Source organism: Equus quagga, chromosome 1 (genome assembly GCF_021613505.1).
Source record: "Equus quagga isolate Etosha38 chromosome 1, UCLA_HA_Equagga_1.0, whole genome shotgun sequence".
In the NCBI taxonomy this organism is placed as follows: Eukaryota; Metazoa; Chordata; class Mammalia; order Perissodactyla; family Equidae; genus Equus; species Equus quagga.
The window spans coordinates 55,332,668-55,347,251 of NC_060267.1; the positions used below are offsets into that span (position 1 = coordinate 55,332,668).

The 14,584-nt window shown below is 36.0% G+C and overlaps 1 protein-coding gene across 1 annotated transcript in view; it reads right to left on the reverse strand.

Moving 5' to 3' along the window:
* Nucleotides 1-14,584, reverse strand: part of KDM5A (lysine demethylase 5A) — a 91,171-nt gene that overhangs the window by 62,779 nt on the left and 13,808 nt on the right. Inside the window, 6 exon segments of the mRNA XM_046667899.1 lie at nucleotides 4,626-4,784; nucleotides 5,453-5,572; nucleotides 6,747-6,905; nucleotides 7,520-7,611; nucleotides 9,007-9,112; nucleotides 12,980-13,114. Of these exon segments, the coding sequence (XP_046523855.1) occupies nucleotides 4,626-4,784; nucleotides 5,453-5,572; nucleotides 6,747-6,905; nucleotides 7,520-7,611; nucleotides 9,007-9,112; nucleotides 12,980-13,114 (771 nt within the window).

The window sequence follows — 14,584 nt, forward strand, 5'->3', positions numbered from 1 at the left end:
ATTGCAATACAGGCACATCTTAACAAACAAGAAAAATCCCAAATAAGCAATCAAACTACACCTAACTGAACTAGAGAAAGAAGAACAAATAAAGCCCAAAGGCAGCAGAAGGAGAGAAATAATAAAAATCAGAGCAGAAATAAATACTATTGAAACGAAAAAGGCGGTAGAAAGGATCAATGAAACAAAGAGCTGGTTCTTTGAGAAGATAAATAAAATTGACAAACCCCTAGCCAGACTTACAAAGAAAAAACGGGAGAAAGCTCAAATAAACAAAATCAGAAATGAAAGAGGAGAAATAACAACAGACTCTGCAGAAATACAACGGATTATAAGAGAATACTACGAAAAACGCTATGCTAACAGAATGGATAACCTAGAGGAAATGGATAAATTCTTGGACTCCTACAATCTCCCAAAGCTCACTGAAGAAGAAGGAGACAATCTGAACAGACCAATCACAAGGAAAGAGATTGAAACAGCCATCAAAAACACCCCAAAGAATAAAACCCCAGGACCAGATGGCTTCCCTGGGGAATTCTACCAAACTTTCAGAGAGGATTTAACACCTATCCTTTTCAAGCTATTCCAAAAAATTAGGGAAGATGGAACACTTCCTAACACATTCTATGAGGCCAACATCACACTGACACCAAAGCCAGACAAGGACACCACGAAAAAAGAGAACTACAGGCCAATATCACTGACGAACATAGATGCAAAAATTCTGAACAAAATTTTGGCCACCAGAATTCAGCAATTCATCAAAAGGATCATACATCATGATCAAGTGGGATTCATACCAGGGACACAGGGATGGTTCAACATCCGCAAATCAATCAACATGATACACCACATCAACAAACTGAGGAATAAAAACCACATGATCATCTCAATAGATGCAGAGAAAGCATTTGACAAGATCCAACAGCCATTTATGATAAAGACTCTGAACAAAACGGGCATAGAAGGGAACTACCTCAACATAATAAAGGCCATATATGACAAGCCCACAGCCAACATCATACTCAATGGGCAAAAACTGAGCGCCATCCCCCTGAAAACAGGAACGAGACAAGGATGCCCTCTATCACCACTCTTATTTAACATAGTACTGGAGGTCCTGGCCAGAGCAATCAGGCAAGATAAAGGAATAAAAGGAATCCAAATAGGGAGGGAAGAAGTGAAACTCTCGCTGTTTGCAGACAACCTGATCTCATATATAGAAAACCCCAAAGAATCCAGTGCAAAACTCTTAGAAGTAATCAACAACTACAGCAAAGTTGCAGGGTATAAAATCAAGTTGCATAAATCAGTAGCATTTCTATATTCTAACAAAGAACTAACAGAAAAAGAACTCAAGAGCACAATACCATTCACAATAGCAACAAAAAGAATAAAATACCTTGGGGTAAATGTAACTAAGGAAGTGAAGGACCTATATAATGAAAATTACAAGGCCTTTCTGAGAGAATTGGATGACGACATAAGGAGATGGAAAGACATTCCATGTACATGGATTGGAAGAATAAACATAGTTAAAATGTCCATGCTACCTAAAGCAATTTACAGATTCAACGCTATCCCAATCAGAATCCCAATGACATTCTTTACAGAATTAGAACAAAGAATCCTAAAATTTATATGAGGCACCAAAAGACCCCGAATTGCTCAAGCAATCCTGAGAAAAAAGAACAAAACGGGAGGCATTACAACCCTGACTTCAAAACTTACTACAAAGCTACAGTAATCAAAAGAGCATCTGCTACAAAAACAGGTGCACAGATCAATGGAACAGAACTGAAAGCCCAGAAATAAAACCACACATCTATGGACAGCTCATCTTCGACAAAGGAGCAGAGTGCATACAATGGAGAAAAGACAGTCTTTTCAACAAATGGTGCTGGGAAAACTGGAAAGCCATATGTAAAAGAATGAAAATTGACCATTCTTTTTCACCATTCACCAAAATAAACTCAAAATGGATCAAAGACCTAAAGGTGAGACCTGAAACCATAAGGCTTCTAGAAGAAAATGTAGGCAGTACATTCTTTGACATCCGTATTAAAAGGATCTTTTCAGACACCATGTCACCTCAGAGAAGGGAGACAATAGAAAGAATAAACAAATGGGACTTCATCAGACTAAAGAGCCTCTTCAAGGCAAATGAAAACAGGATTGAAACAAAAAAACAACCCACTAACTGGGAAAAAATATTTGCAAGTCATATATCTGACAAAGGCTTGATATCCATAATATATAAAGAACTCTCAGAACTCAACAAAAATCAAACGACCCGATCAAAAAATGGGCTGGAGACATGAACAGACATTTCTCCAAAGAAGATATACAGATGGCCAATACGCACATGAAAAGATGCTCATCATCGCTGATCATCAGGGAAATGCAAATCAAAACTACACTAAGATATCACCTTACACCTATTAGAATGACAAAAATATCTAAATCTAATAGTAACAAATGTTGGAGAGGTGGTGGAGAGAATGGAACCCTCATACACTGCTGGTGGGAATGCAAACTAGTGCAGCCACTATGGAAAACAGTATGGAGATTCCTCAAAAAATTAAAAATACAACTATCATACGATCCAGCCATTCCACTACTGGGTATCTATTCAAAGAGCTTGAAGTCAGCAATTCCAAAAGTCCCATGCACCCCAATGTTCACTGCAGCATTATTTACAATAGCCAAGACATGGAAGCAACCTAAGTGCCCATCAACAGACGAATGGATAAAGAAGATGTGGTACATATATACAATGGAATACTACTCAGCTGCAAAACAGAACAAAATCATCCCATTTGCAACAACATGGATGGACCTTGAGGGAATTATGTTAAGTGAAATAAGCCAGTTAGAGAAGGATAATCTGTGTATGACTCCACTCATATGAGGAATTTAAAAATGTGGACAAAGAGAACAGATTAGTGGCTACCAGGGGAAAGGTGGGGTGGGGGGTGAGCACAAAGGTTGAAGTGGTGCACCTACAACACGAATGACAAACATTAATGTACAACTGAAATCACACAAGATTGTAACCTATCATTAACTCAATAAAAAAAAAAGTTCAGAACAGAAACAAAATTGAGAAGAAGGCAAGAGCTATAAAAGGAAGTCTCTTCCCAATAATTAAATAATTGCCTACCATTTGCCAATGGAAGGATAAGAAGAAACTCACATTGATACATTTCTTTATACTTAGACAAACCAGGTTTAACTTAGTGATACTGACCACATATACCTTCCAACACCCAAAGAAGACCATAAGGAGAAATAGTGGGGAAAAAAAGACATAAGACATAGAAAATAGCAAAATGGTCGACATAAATCAACCATATCAATAATTATAATAAATGTAAATGGACTAAACACTCCAAACAAAAGACACCTGTCAGGCTAGATTAAAAGCAAGATCCAATCATATGCTGCCTACAAAAGACCCACTTCAGATTCCAAAATACAGACAGCTTTAAAGAAAAATAATGGAGAAAGATATACCATGACAACAGTAACCTTAAGAGAGCTAGAGTGGCTACTTAGTCATGCATAACATAACATTTCAATCAACGACAAACTGCACATACAATGGTGGTCCCATCAAACAAGTACCATATGGCCTAGGTATGTAGTAGGCTATACCATCTAGGTTTGTGTAAGTACACTCCATGATGTTCACAAAACAACAAAATCACCTAACGATGCATTTCTCAGAACGTATCTCCGTCATTAAGTGATGAATGACTGTACTTTTAATTGTACACACTTCCACACTACGTAATTTTTTTTTTTTGCCATGTGTAACTCTTTTAATAGGAGATAAAACTCTTAATCACTGTCAATTATAGAGGGAAAGAAAAAGTGACAAGAACCAAAGTAAAGATAAAAAGAAAGGAATAATCATCTTAATTCAGCTTTACACATAGAGGTCATCTTCTATGTGACAGGACTTCATTATATGTTACAGTTTAAATGCATATTTGAAAACCTACCTGCTCAAGTGTTGAAGGAAACTTAATTCTTGACCTAACAATGAAATATAACTTTTTAAAAATCTTAAATCACTTTCTAGATTTTTAAACAGAAAGAGCTAGGCAAAGTTGGTTTTGTTTTTTTCCCCAAGGAAGATTAGCCCTGAGCTAACTACTGCCAATCCTCCTCTTTTTGCTGAGGAAGACTGGCCCTGAGCTAACATCCATGCCCATCCTCCTCTACTTTATATGTGGGATGCCTACCACACCATGGCCTGCCAAGTGGTGCCATGTCTGCACCCGGGATCCAAACCGGCAAACCCCGGGCGGCCGAAGTGGAACGTGCGCACTTAACTGCTGAGCCACTGGGACGGCCCCTAGGCAAAGTTTTTTAACTGGAGTTAAAGTTTTAAACTAATTCAATTGGTTTTAAAATGCAAAGTTAAATAATTTTTAAAGGTACTTTGAATTTATTATTTTTAAAACTGAACATTATTTATATTGACCAAATCCTACATATTTAATATTTTGAATGAACATAGTCCCTAAGATTAGAGGAAGACAGTTCTCTACTATGCAAAGGCTAAATCAGCTTGGGGGTAAGCAGAAGTTTGGATACTAATATCTGTTCTGCACCTCTTCTTCTGGCAGCATCTTTCTCCGACCATCCTTCACAGGAAATCCACTCCCAAAGTCTTTTGAAGAGATATCAGCTCCATACTCGACAATAACATCTTCTTCAATGCTGCTCACCAGCCGCCAGAATTCCTTTTCTACTAGTTCTGTGGGAACCATCTAAACAGGGAAAACAAAGATTACAGATTACTAACTCACTGTAACCCTAGCCCACTGTAACATAATACACAGGTCAAGTGAACAGAAACCCATGACAAAATAGAAAATCTTCTCATTTCCAAGAACTGAAAAGACTGGGGTCCTGGCTTTTTCCACTGAGGATATTCAGAAAAACATAATGAACTTGAACTGCCTTTTTCTGCAAGCTACTTCCAAACTAAGAAAGATAAAGATGACCCAGGACCTCAAGGAGGAAAATGGAAATGCAAAAATCAGGGCTGAATTTTAACGGTTTTGGCAAATTTTTCTGATAGTGATTTTAAAATGTCTAAGATCTGCTAGGAAAAGAAGCAAATCTCATATTACAAAAAACTAAACAAAAGCAGTAACTGCTACATACTTCATGCTTTTCTATAAAGGATTGGGCAAATAAACAATTCAAAAATCAAAGCAGATTTCTCAACACGAGCATGCACACTGCCACATTAGAGAGTGAAAGAAATAGAAACAGATGCCAGGCCCCTAATATTTGGATATGATATTCTATCATCTTTTTCATTACTGTCCTTGTTTTCTACAAAAGAATGAAAGTAAAAAGCAAACCAAAAGCTTTGGACTCAGATAAATCTTCATACCTCCCCAAAGTGATCTTAAAGCTAGATACTCACATGGACTGGCATATTGAAATAATCGGACTTAAAATTATCTGCCATCTCTCCAAAGCTCTGAAGTGTATACTCTCGTACAGCTTGTTCAAACCCAAAGGCTTCTCGAGGTTTATTACATTCCTGGGAAGAAAAAATATCTAAGATCAACTCACGGAAATGAAATGAATAAAGTATTAAGCTCTCAGGTACTACCTTCTTCGATCATTTCCCTAGGTAAAGCAAACCAATCAACCCTACACAGTGAAACAAGTATTAATTACTTCAATATGGAATCAGGAAATAATATCTTAGAACCTCAACTGCATTTTCACAGCCTTCCAGTAGGAAGGTAGTTATGAGACAGCTTTAGACTTTGGAGTTGGCATTAAGCTCTAGCACCAAGACAAACATCTGGAGGACTACTAACTTGAAATCAAGCCCAGGGATGCCTACCATTCTCAGTATTATCAGTGGATTTAGCTATGGAGAAAATAAATGTTCATGGCAGAAGAAAAGGTAATGGATAAAGAGATATCCACTGGATTGCTAGGATATCTAGCTAGAAGAATGGTTTTTTCACAGTATCAATCACCATGACCAATATCTTAACACAAATACTCGGTGTAGAACTGCTTCTGAATCACCTAACCTTGAGAATGATAGTATTTATTGAATTATTATAATAATTCAAAGGCCATAAAAAACCTTTGAATACATCTAGATACACCCAACCAACTCCTTCCCTTCAATGTCCTATCACAACATTTTGTCAAAATACGTAGAGTATGCATTTCATGATGACATTATGATCTTTCAATAAGAATAATTTAGTATGTCAACTATACTTCAATTAAAAACAATAATTTAGTACAACCAAGTCAAAATTTAAATAAACTAATAGATGCCATCAGTTTACTTGGTAGCATGAAAACTGAATGCATAAATCCTAAGTTCTAGCTCTTCATGTCTGATTTTTACTTTTTTTTAAATTAGAAAAGAAAAAACAAATAACCAACAGCTTTTCTTCATTCTTATTGTTTTCCAGGAATACGAATATTGTGAGGAAAAGTCCCATTCATCCGCATCAATAAACAGAAGTATTTAACCAACAGTCAGAAAAAGAACTTTTGAAAGGCAAGCTGAGTCAACACAATTGCTACATTTCCATACAATATCACTCTTAAAAAATTCTGGAGATTTTAAACATTGAAGAACAGAGAGTAGAAGCAGCTTTAGGGAATGTGATTACTCTACGTCTGCATGTGTGCATTACTGTTCTTAGTTAAAAAAGGATCCGTTAAGGTTAGGCCTGTACCTCCGCAACACATTTAGGACACCTCCAGTCTCCTTTGGGCACATCAGGCAGGGGGGGAATTAAACAAAATGTATGATAGCTGTCATCACATCCATCACACAAAAGTAATTTATCTTCGTTATTTCCCCGACCACAAAACATACAAACATAGAGATCAACCTGTGAAAAACAAACAAAATGAAAGTATATTTTCTATAATTAACAACATTAAATTTTTACCAGGAACTCCTTAATTGAAACAAACAAAATAATGTACATTAAAAAGTAAGCATAACTTAAACCCTGAATATTTATTTTAAATAATTGTATTTCAACAGCTTTTCATAAAACTTCCTACATTTCCTCAGAGTTTCTACAGGCAAGTTAATAAAAGCATATCAAGTTATTAGAATAAAGACAGACTACAAATCTAGGGAACCTGAAAGTTAACTTATATAAATAAAATATACTATGTCATCCTTCCTACACAGAAACACTCTTCGGTAAAGAATGCATACTGAGGACTGTCTATAATACAGCTCAAGGATTGACAAATTTATATTCATTCTTTCACTTAGTTACTCACAAGATTTATGCCTTAGGGGAACACTTCACATATATGGGACAAAACAAGGTTAACATTACATAAACCAAAGCTGCAACTTTAGATTCACCATCAAATCTTCTAACCAAATGAGCTAAATAAATGGCATACCAAGGTATAGTAAAATAAAAAGTGCAAAACTAAAATAAAAATAAATCCTTTCCCTCCTGACACATCTCAGAACACTTACAAAGTTAACAGAGAGAGTTCCTTTCCGTTGTCTCATTTGCATGTTAAATACGTCTGACCTGTTGGTAACTTTTCGTCTTCGGGAGACCTCATCTTGAAATAAAAATAGTTAAATAATAATAGTAAAAACTAATGTTGAGAACTTACTATGGACCAGACACTATTTAAATATTTTAAGTTAGTTAAAATCTCACAACACCATGAGGTAGATACACTATTATACCCATTGAACATAAAGAATCTGAAGTATAGTGAAGTTAGATAACCTGCCCAAACACACCGCCCGTCAGTGGCAGTTTTGGGATTCTAATCTAGATAGTCAAGCACTAGAGAGTTTAACTACTAATTCTATACTGTCTGTATATAGTACTTATCAGGGACTAAGTTGAGACTACTTTTAAGATCACTGCCAGCCAACACAATAATTACAAGGATGAAAAAGATAATCAGTACTTAATTCTTAAAAGGGTAATAATAAATATTATAATGTATTTAGTAAGTCCTTTCACACTGAATGTTTTGAGAGTGACGGAACAGTATTATCTGATCCTCCAAAGTTCAGTCCACAACCTGAACTATGACTTAATTATTCATATCATAAAACGCATAACTAATATGACATGACTATAGCATTTCACTAAATTCTTATACAGTAAAAACATATCCAACACAATCTTTGTTAAATTGAGTTTTAAAACCAACATGTACATAAAGAGAATAATGGAAGTTGACCTTTGCATTAGCAATTTTCCTCACAAAATGTTTCAAACATGTTAAGTTCAGAGTACTAGGCTTTCCTCAAACACACTTTATTTAAATGAAGTGTCACATCAAGGCAATTATAAAAAAATATCAGAATTATATTTAGAATTTAAGTCATAAGCTCTCCCCAGTATATTTTGATACTAAAGATCAGAGAATTCTCTATTTCTTTTTGAATTTAAAAGTTCTAAGCTTTTGTGGCCGGCCCTGTGGCCAAGTGGTTAAAGTTACACACGCTCCACTTCGGTGGCCCAGGTTCATGGGTTTGGATCCTAGGGGCAGACCTACTCCACTCATCAGCCAAGCTGTGGAGGCATCCCACATACAAAATAGAGGAAGACTGGCACACATGTTAGCTCAGGGTGAATCTTCCTCACAAAAAAAAAGTTGTAAGCTTTAGATCACCAGGTGAGAACCATTAATTTTGCCAATCTCTCATAAGCTAGTCTTTAGAAACAACAATTAATTTCTGTGTCACATATTAGATACGGAGGAGGAAAATTTCTCTCTTCCAAAATATTATAAAAATTCAACAGAATATGGCTCCTCGCACATTAAATTTAAGATTATCTGCCCAGAAAAAGACGATTTGTCTAAGAACCATGTTGCAAGTTTACAATTCTTAAGAAAATCCAAAGGGAGATTTCAATTCAATTATCATTTGAATCTTATGAAAACCATACCATTGTAACTTGCTTCTTTTCATGATCAAATAACAGATTTTACCTTCTTTTTCTTTTGCTCCCATCGCCAGACCCACAACTTTAGGCCCAGCCCCAAAAATTCGAAGTTTCTTCAGTTCTGTGTTTCTATTTACTTCTCCAGATTCTGACTGGAAAAAACAAACAAAACTCATTTAGTCTAATTATTCTGATTCATACATCTATTTTCTTACCCAAAAAAAGTTTGAAGATCCTCTTCAAAATGAAGAAAAAATTATTTGATTTCTTCTCTCTAAATCCACTCGCTGCCTCATTACAACAGTTGAATGGTCAAAAAAGCACTAGGCAACATCCAGATTGCTTTCCACAAAAAAAAATCTCTTTTTCAGAAAAGCATAGCTGTCATTAGGTTCTGTATAGAGACAGACACTACTGGAATAACTTGTATAATACTGGTCATAACTCAATAGAAATCTCCACTTCTAACTTTCTAGTGGACACCCATCTTTGATTAGAGGGCAATATGCCCATCCTAGGAGATGAATGATTGTCCTAAGCCAATCGTGTCAATGCCATTTCTCTTTGTCGGTGATGATTTAGTGAGGAGTGGACTGTTATCCTGGTCTAGCCAATAAGACATAAGGAAGGTCTGCCAGAAGCATCTGGGAAATATTTTCTGATAAAAGAGAAAGCTTCTCAAAGAGCCTGAAAAGAGTCTGAGCCCTTGATGACAATGTGAGGTTGCTGTACCAATCCTAGAACTACCTATCTCTGAAAACCTTATGTGAAAAACATGTCCTTATGTGAAAATTGTGTTGTAAATGTTTAAGCTACTGTCGTTTGGCATTCTAGTATACTTGAAGATGAGAGCATCCTGACAGTACTGCTACATCTTGAATTTAGATGGACCTAATATCTGAAAGTAGACTAAGTAAACAACCAAAATTGATTTAAAATATACTTAGTCGATAAGAATAAAAATAAACCAGGATAAAATATAGACTACTTTATAAGCCTATGGCTACATAACAACTGAGCTATGCAGGCAGCCTGGACTAATAAAAGGCCATATGAGAACCAAACCAACCAAAACAGCAGTTCAAAATTTATCTTTAATCTTTAGTAGATTGATTTGGTTATACTAGTCAACGTCTAAAATCAGTCCAATGATAAACATAACACTACACATTCTTTACCACTGTTAAATCAAAGTACATAATAATAAAAGCTGATATATATTGAGTACATAGTAGGTGATAAATCAAAGTATTTTAAACAATTAATCCTTACAACAACCTTTTCAGAAAGGCAATAAAGTTCCAAAAAGTAGAAATAATAAAACAACATTCTCTGATCTTATTGGAATAAAACTAGAAATAAAATGAAAAATCAAAAGGCCCTTCCTCCTAGAAATTTGTTAACTCTCCACTAAAAAATGATCATATAAAAACTATGTATTAAAATCTCTGGAACAAATTATAGAAATAAATTAAATACCCAATTCAAAATGCTAGCAAAGAAACTACAATACAAACCAAAAGTACTCTGTGATGCTGTATTAGAAGTGGAATTATCAGTACAAACTGAAAACATAAAGTCCTATTTTTTTTAAATTTATTTCCCAGCCCTGACCACTAACTAGAAAGGCCTACAAGCAATGCTATCCCAGTAGGAACAAGCATACCTTGTGCTCAGATCTTGCTTTCTAAATATCATTTCCCACTAAAATGAACCCGGATTCCTTGGAGAAATGGCTGTTTCTGGGTCTAAGGCAGGACAAGAAGATGACTAGCCTTTTAGTACTAGAAAGTATGTGCTCAAAAACTGATGGAGACATGTGAAAACAACACATGAACCAGCTTGAAGGGGCTCCCATTAGCCAAATTTGGAACAATCTGATTATCAAAAAGGAATACATTATAAGACATTGTAACAGAAAAAAATCATGATCTACAGTGATACTAAAAGCAAGGGGAAGGTGTCAGTCATGATTCCACAGGTATATACATTCACCAAAATCCATCAACTATACACTTAAGATATACACATTTTACTGTATGAAAAATATATTTCAAGAAAAAGTGTGGAGTAAGAGTTCTTCTTTAAAGAAAGATGCTAATTAATAAATGTAGAAGGAATGACAGGATTAGAAAATCATTCAGTTCGCAACCACCAACATAATAACTAATTCAGGCAAGGATCATCAATGAATGTTAAAACTACTGGGTAAAACATAACTGGAAAATGGGTAATTCATACTGTCTCACAGTTTACTCTGATTACTTTTATTACAAAGAGAACAAGTACTTTATAATGGAGAAATCTGGCTCAAACTTAAGTGTCACCAATAATGAGACATATTGGCAGTATCAGCTTCATTCTAATGTATAAATGTGTTAAGGGTTTGATAATTTTTGATATAGACAAACTGCAATCCCAGCTTTCAAGGAACTCACTCTAGTAAGGTTGCAGATGAAAACACTACTACAACAGAGTACAGCAAGTGACGTGATAGGACAGGGGAGGAGGATAATTTTCATAACTTCTATTTTTTGTTTGAGAGACTGTTAGAAGGCTATGCTTGTCACTATCACCAAGATAGAACATATTAAAGCAAAAACAGATTTAGAAAAGGTGGTAGAGGCCGGCCCGGTGGCGCAGCGGTTAAGTGCGCGCATTCTGCTTCGGCAGTCCCGGGTTCGCCACATCGGATCCCAGGTGCGGACACGGCAGCGTTCAGCAAGCCGTGCTGTGGCAGGCGTCACACATATAAAGTAGAGAAAGATGGGCATGGATGTTAGCTCAGGGCCAGTCTTCCTCAGCAAAAAGAGGAGGATTGGCAGCAGTTAGTTCAGGGCTAATCTTACTCACACACAAAAAAAAGAGACTAGTCTTCAAGTGTTTCAGGTCTTGAAACAGAATCATCACTATATACCCAAAGATGATCAGAACTTCTGAGATCAGCCACAGTAATAAAAATCACTTAATGACGAAACCAGAGTTTACTAACTTATGATGGAGCTATCACTTTCCAATGAATTTCCATGAAATTCACATTCCCTATCCAAAACACCTACCTTTCTGCTATCAAAATATCTAAGAAACTACATTACTAATCAGGAGATTATTTAGTGGGCATAAACTCAGAACAAGGAAAGCAGACATGGCTGAGAGAGAGAGATCCCCTGACCTCTAGAAAAGCCAGATGAAGTACCACTAGCCTGCCTCTCCACTGACAGGACTCCTCACAACCCCAGATCCAGTGTCTCTTGTTAGTCGTGGACTACCTTCCTTCGATTTCTACTTTCAATGTGAACTATTTCCATTCTTATAACACGTTGTTTCTTCAGATAAGTTAAAGTCAGTGATTAGGATCCAGTTAAGTTGCTATTTCAGTTCACCCATGTTAATTTAAATGGACCACATCTCAGAGTTCTAAAGATACCTCAATGTCCCAGGCTACAGACTTGTCTTTACCAAAAACCTTAAAAAATACAACTTTGAGAACCACAAAGAAATAGGAATAGGAAAAGGGGGTGGCAGGCAGACAAAAAAAAATTCGGGCATTTTTCTTTTGGTGCATTCACTAGGCTTTGAAATTATTTTAGGTTACACGAACACTACAGAAGTGACACTGGAATGGTTCAGACACTAAGAAATTTATACTCTGGTTTTTAAAGGAATGATGAGAGAAAAATAAAACTACTCTTTCCTACTCCTCTCACTTCTGCTAACCGTGAAAATAAAATGTACCAGCATTTATCAGCATGTCTATGAAACTGGCCCTACAGTATCCAGAGTCATCCTCTGATTTGTCATCCTTGTCAAAAACTTTTCAGAGTTAACAAAGAGCTTTCTAAATCAAATCAGACTGAATTTAGTAATTTCTTGCCCATCCATCTTAAAGGTAAATGAAAGCTATGTCTCTTCAAGTTTTAAACAACAGTATGTGAACGACCTTCCATAACCAGATAACTGTTCTGCACAGTCAGTGCACTTCAAACTCCTGGTGAAAAATGGCCCGTGGAAATTGATACCTGAGACTTGACACGTCTTGTTCTCTTTGGCAAAATGTTCATTCTTGTGCCCGCCTCTGGGGAAGTTTGGACGTCAGTGCCAAGAACCTCAGGCTCCACTTTTTCTTTAAGATCTAAATTAGGCATTTGTACACCCTAAAGAATCAGAGCACAGAGAGAGAGCAGATTCACTGATAAGAAATCAGATTTGAGAATCAAGGGGAAAATAACAAATTTCCAATAAATCCCTAAAACTACATGAAACCAGTTGACAACTCTCCACCAAACTGATGCATAGATTCAAGACAATCCCTATCAAAATCCTGGCAAGGTTTTGCTATAGAAACTGAGAAGCTGATCCTAAACTTTATGTGGAAATGCAAATTGTTTGGAAATTTTGAAGGAAAAACAAGACCACCACTGGAGGACTTAGATCCAAACTTACTGTATGGAACCTTACTGTGACGCCGCAGCACTCGAGGCAGCACAGTGCTGAGGCCAGGGTAAATACACAGACCAAGAACGAGAGACCAGAAACAAACCCACAGATTTACAGTCAGCTAACTGTCAGTAAGATGCCAAGGTAAAACAAGGTGAAAAGGGTAGTCTTTTAAACAAATGGTGGTGGAATAACTGGATATTCATATACCCTTCCCCTCCCCAAAAAAATGAACTTATACCTTTACCTCACACTACTCATACTATACACAAAAAATAACTCAAAATGAATCACAGACCTAAAAATAAAAGCTAAAACTATAAAACTTCTTGATGAAAACAAAGAAAATCTTTGTGGGCCTTAGGTTAGGGAATGATTTCTTAGATATGACAACAGCAGCACAATCCACAAAAGGTGGGAAAAATTGAGAAATTACTCTTCAAACAGATACCATTATAAAAATAAAAAGATAAAGCACAGACTAGGAGAAAATATCTATAAAATCATGTATCTGATAAGGGACTTCTATCCAGAATATATAGCAAACTCTTAAAACAAGTATAAGATGACAACCCAATAAAAAAAGATCTGAACGGACACTTCATCAAGGAAGATATACAAATGACTAATATGCACATGAAAAGATACACAACACCATCAGTCATTAGAGAAATGAAAATTAAAACTACAATGAGATCCCACTACATACCACTAGAATAGCTATAAGCAAAAGAACTGGTAACACCAAGGGTTGGTAAAGACGTGCAGAAACTGGAAGCCTCTATATTACTGGTGGGGATGTAAAATGATTCAGCCACTTTGGAAAACAGCTTGGCAGTTTCTTAAAAAGTTAAACATAAACTTACCATATAACCCAGCAATTCCACTCCTAGGTATCTACCCAAGAGAACTGAAAACATATGTCCACACAAAGACTTTTAAATGAATATTCATAGCATTATTCATAATAGCCATAAACTGGTCCAACCGTCCATCAACTGGTTAAACAGATAAACAAATGTGGTATATCCACATAATGGAATATTCAGCCATAAAAAAAGGAATGAAGTACTAATACATGCTAAAACATGGATGAACATTGAAAACATTATGCTAAGTGAAAGAAGCCAGATATAAAATCATATTGTATATGTCTGTCTATGCGAAAGTTCTAGAAAAGGCAAAAC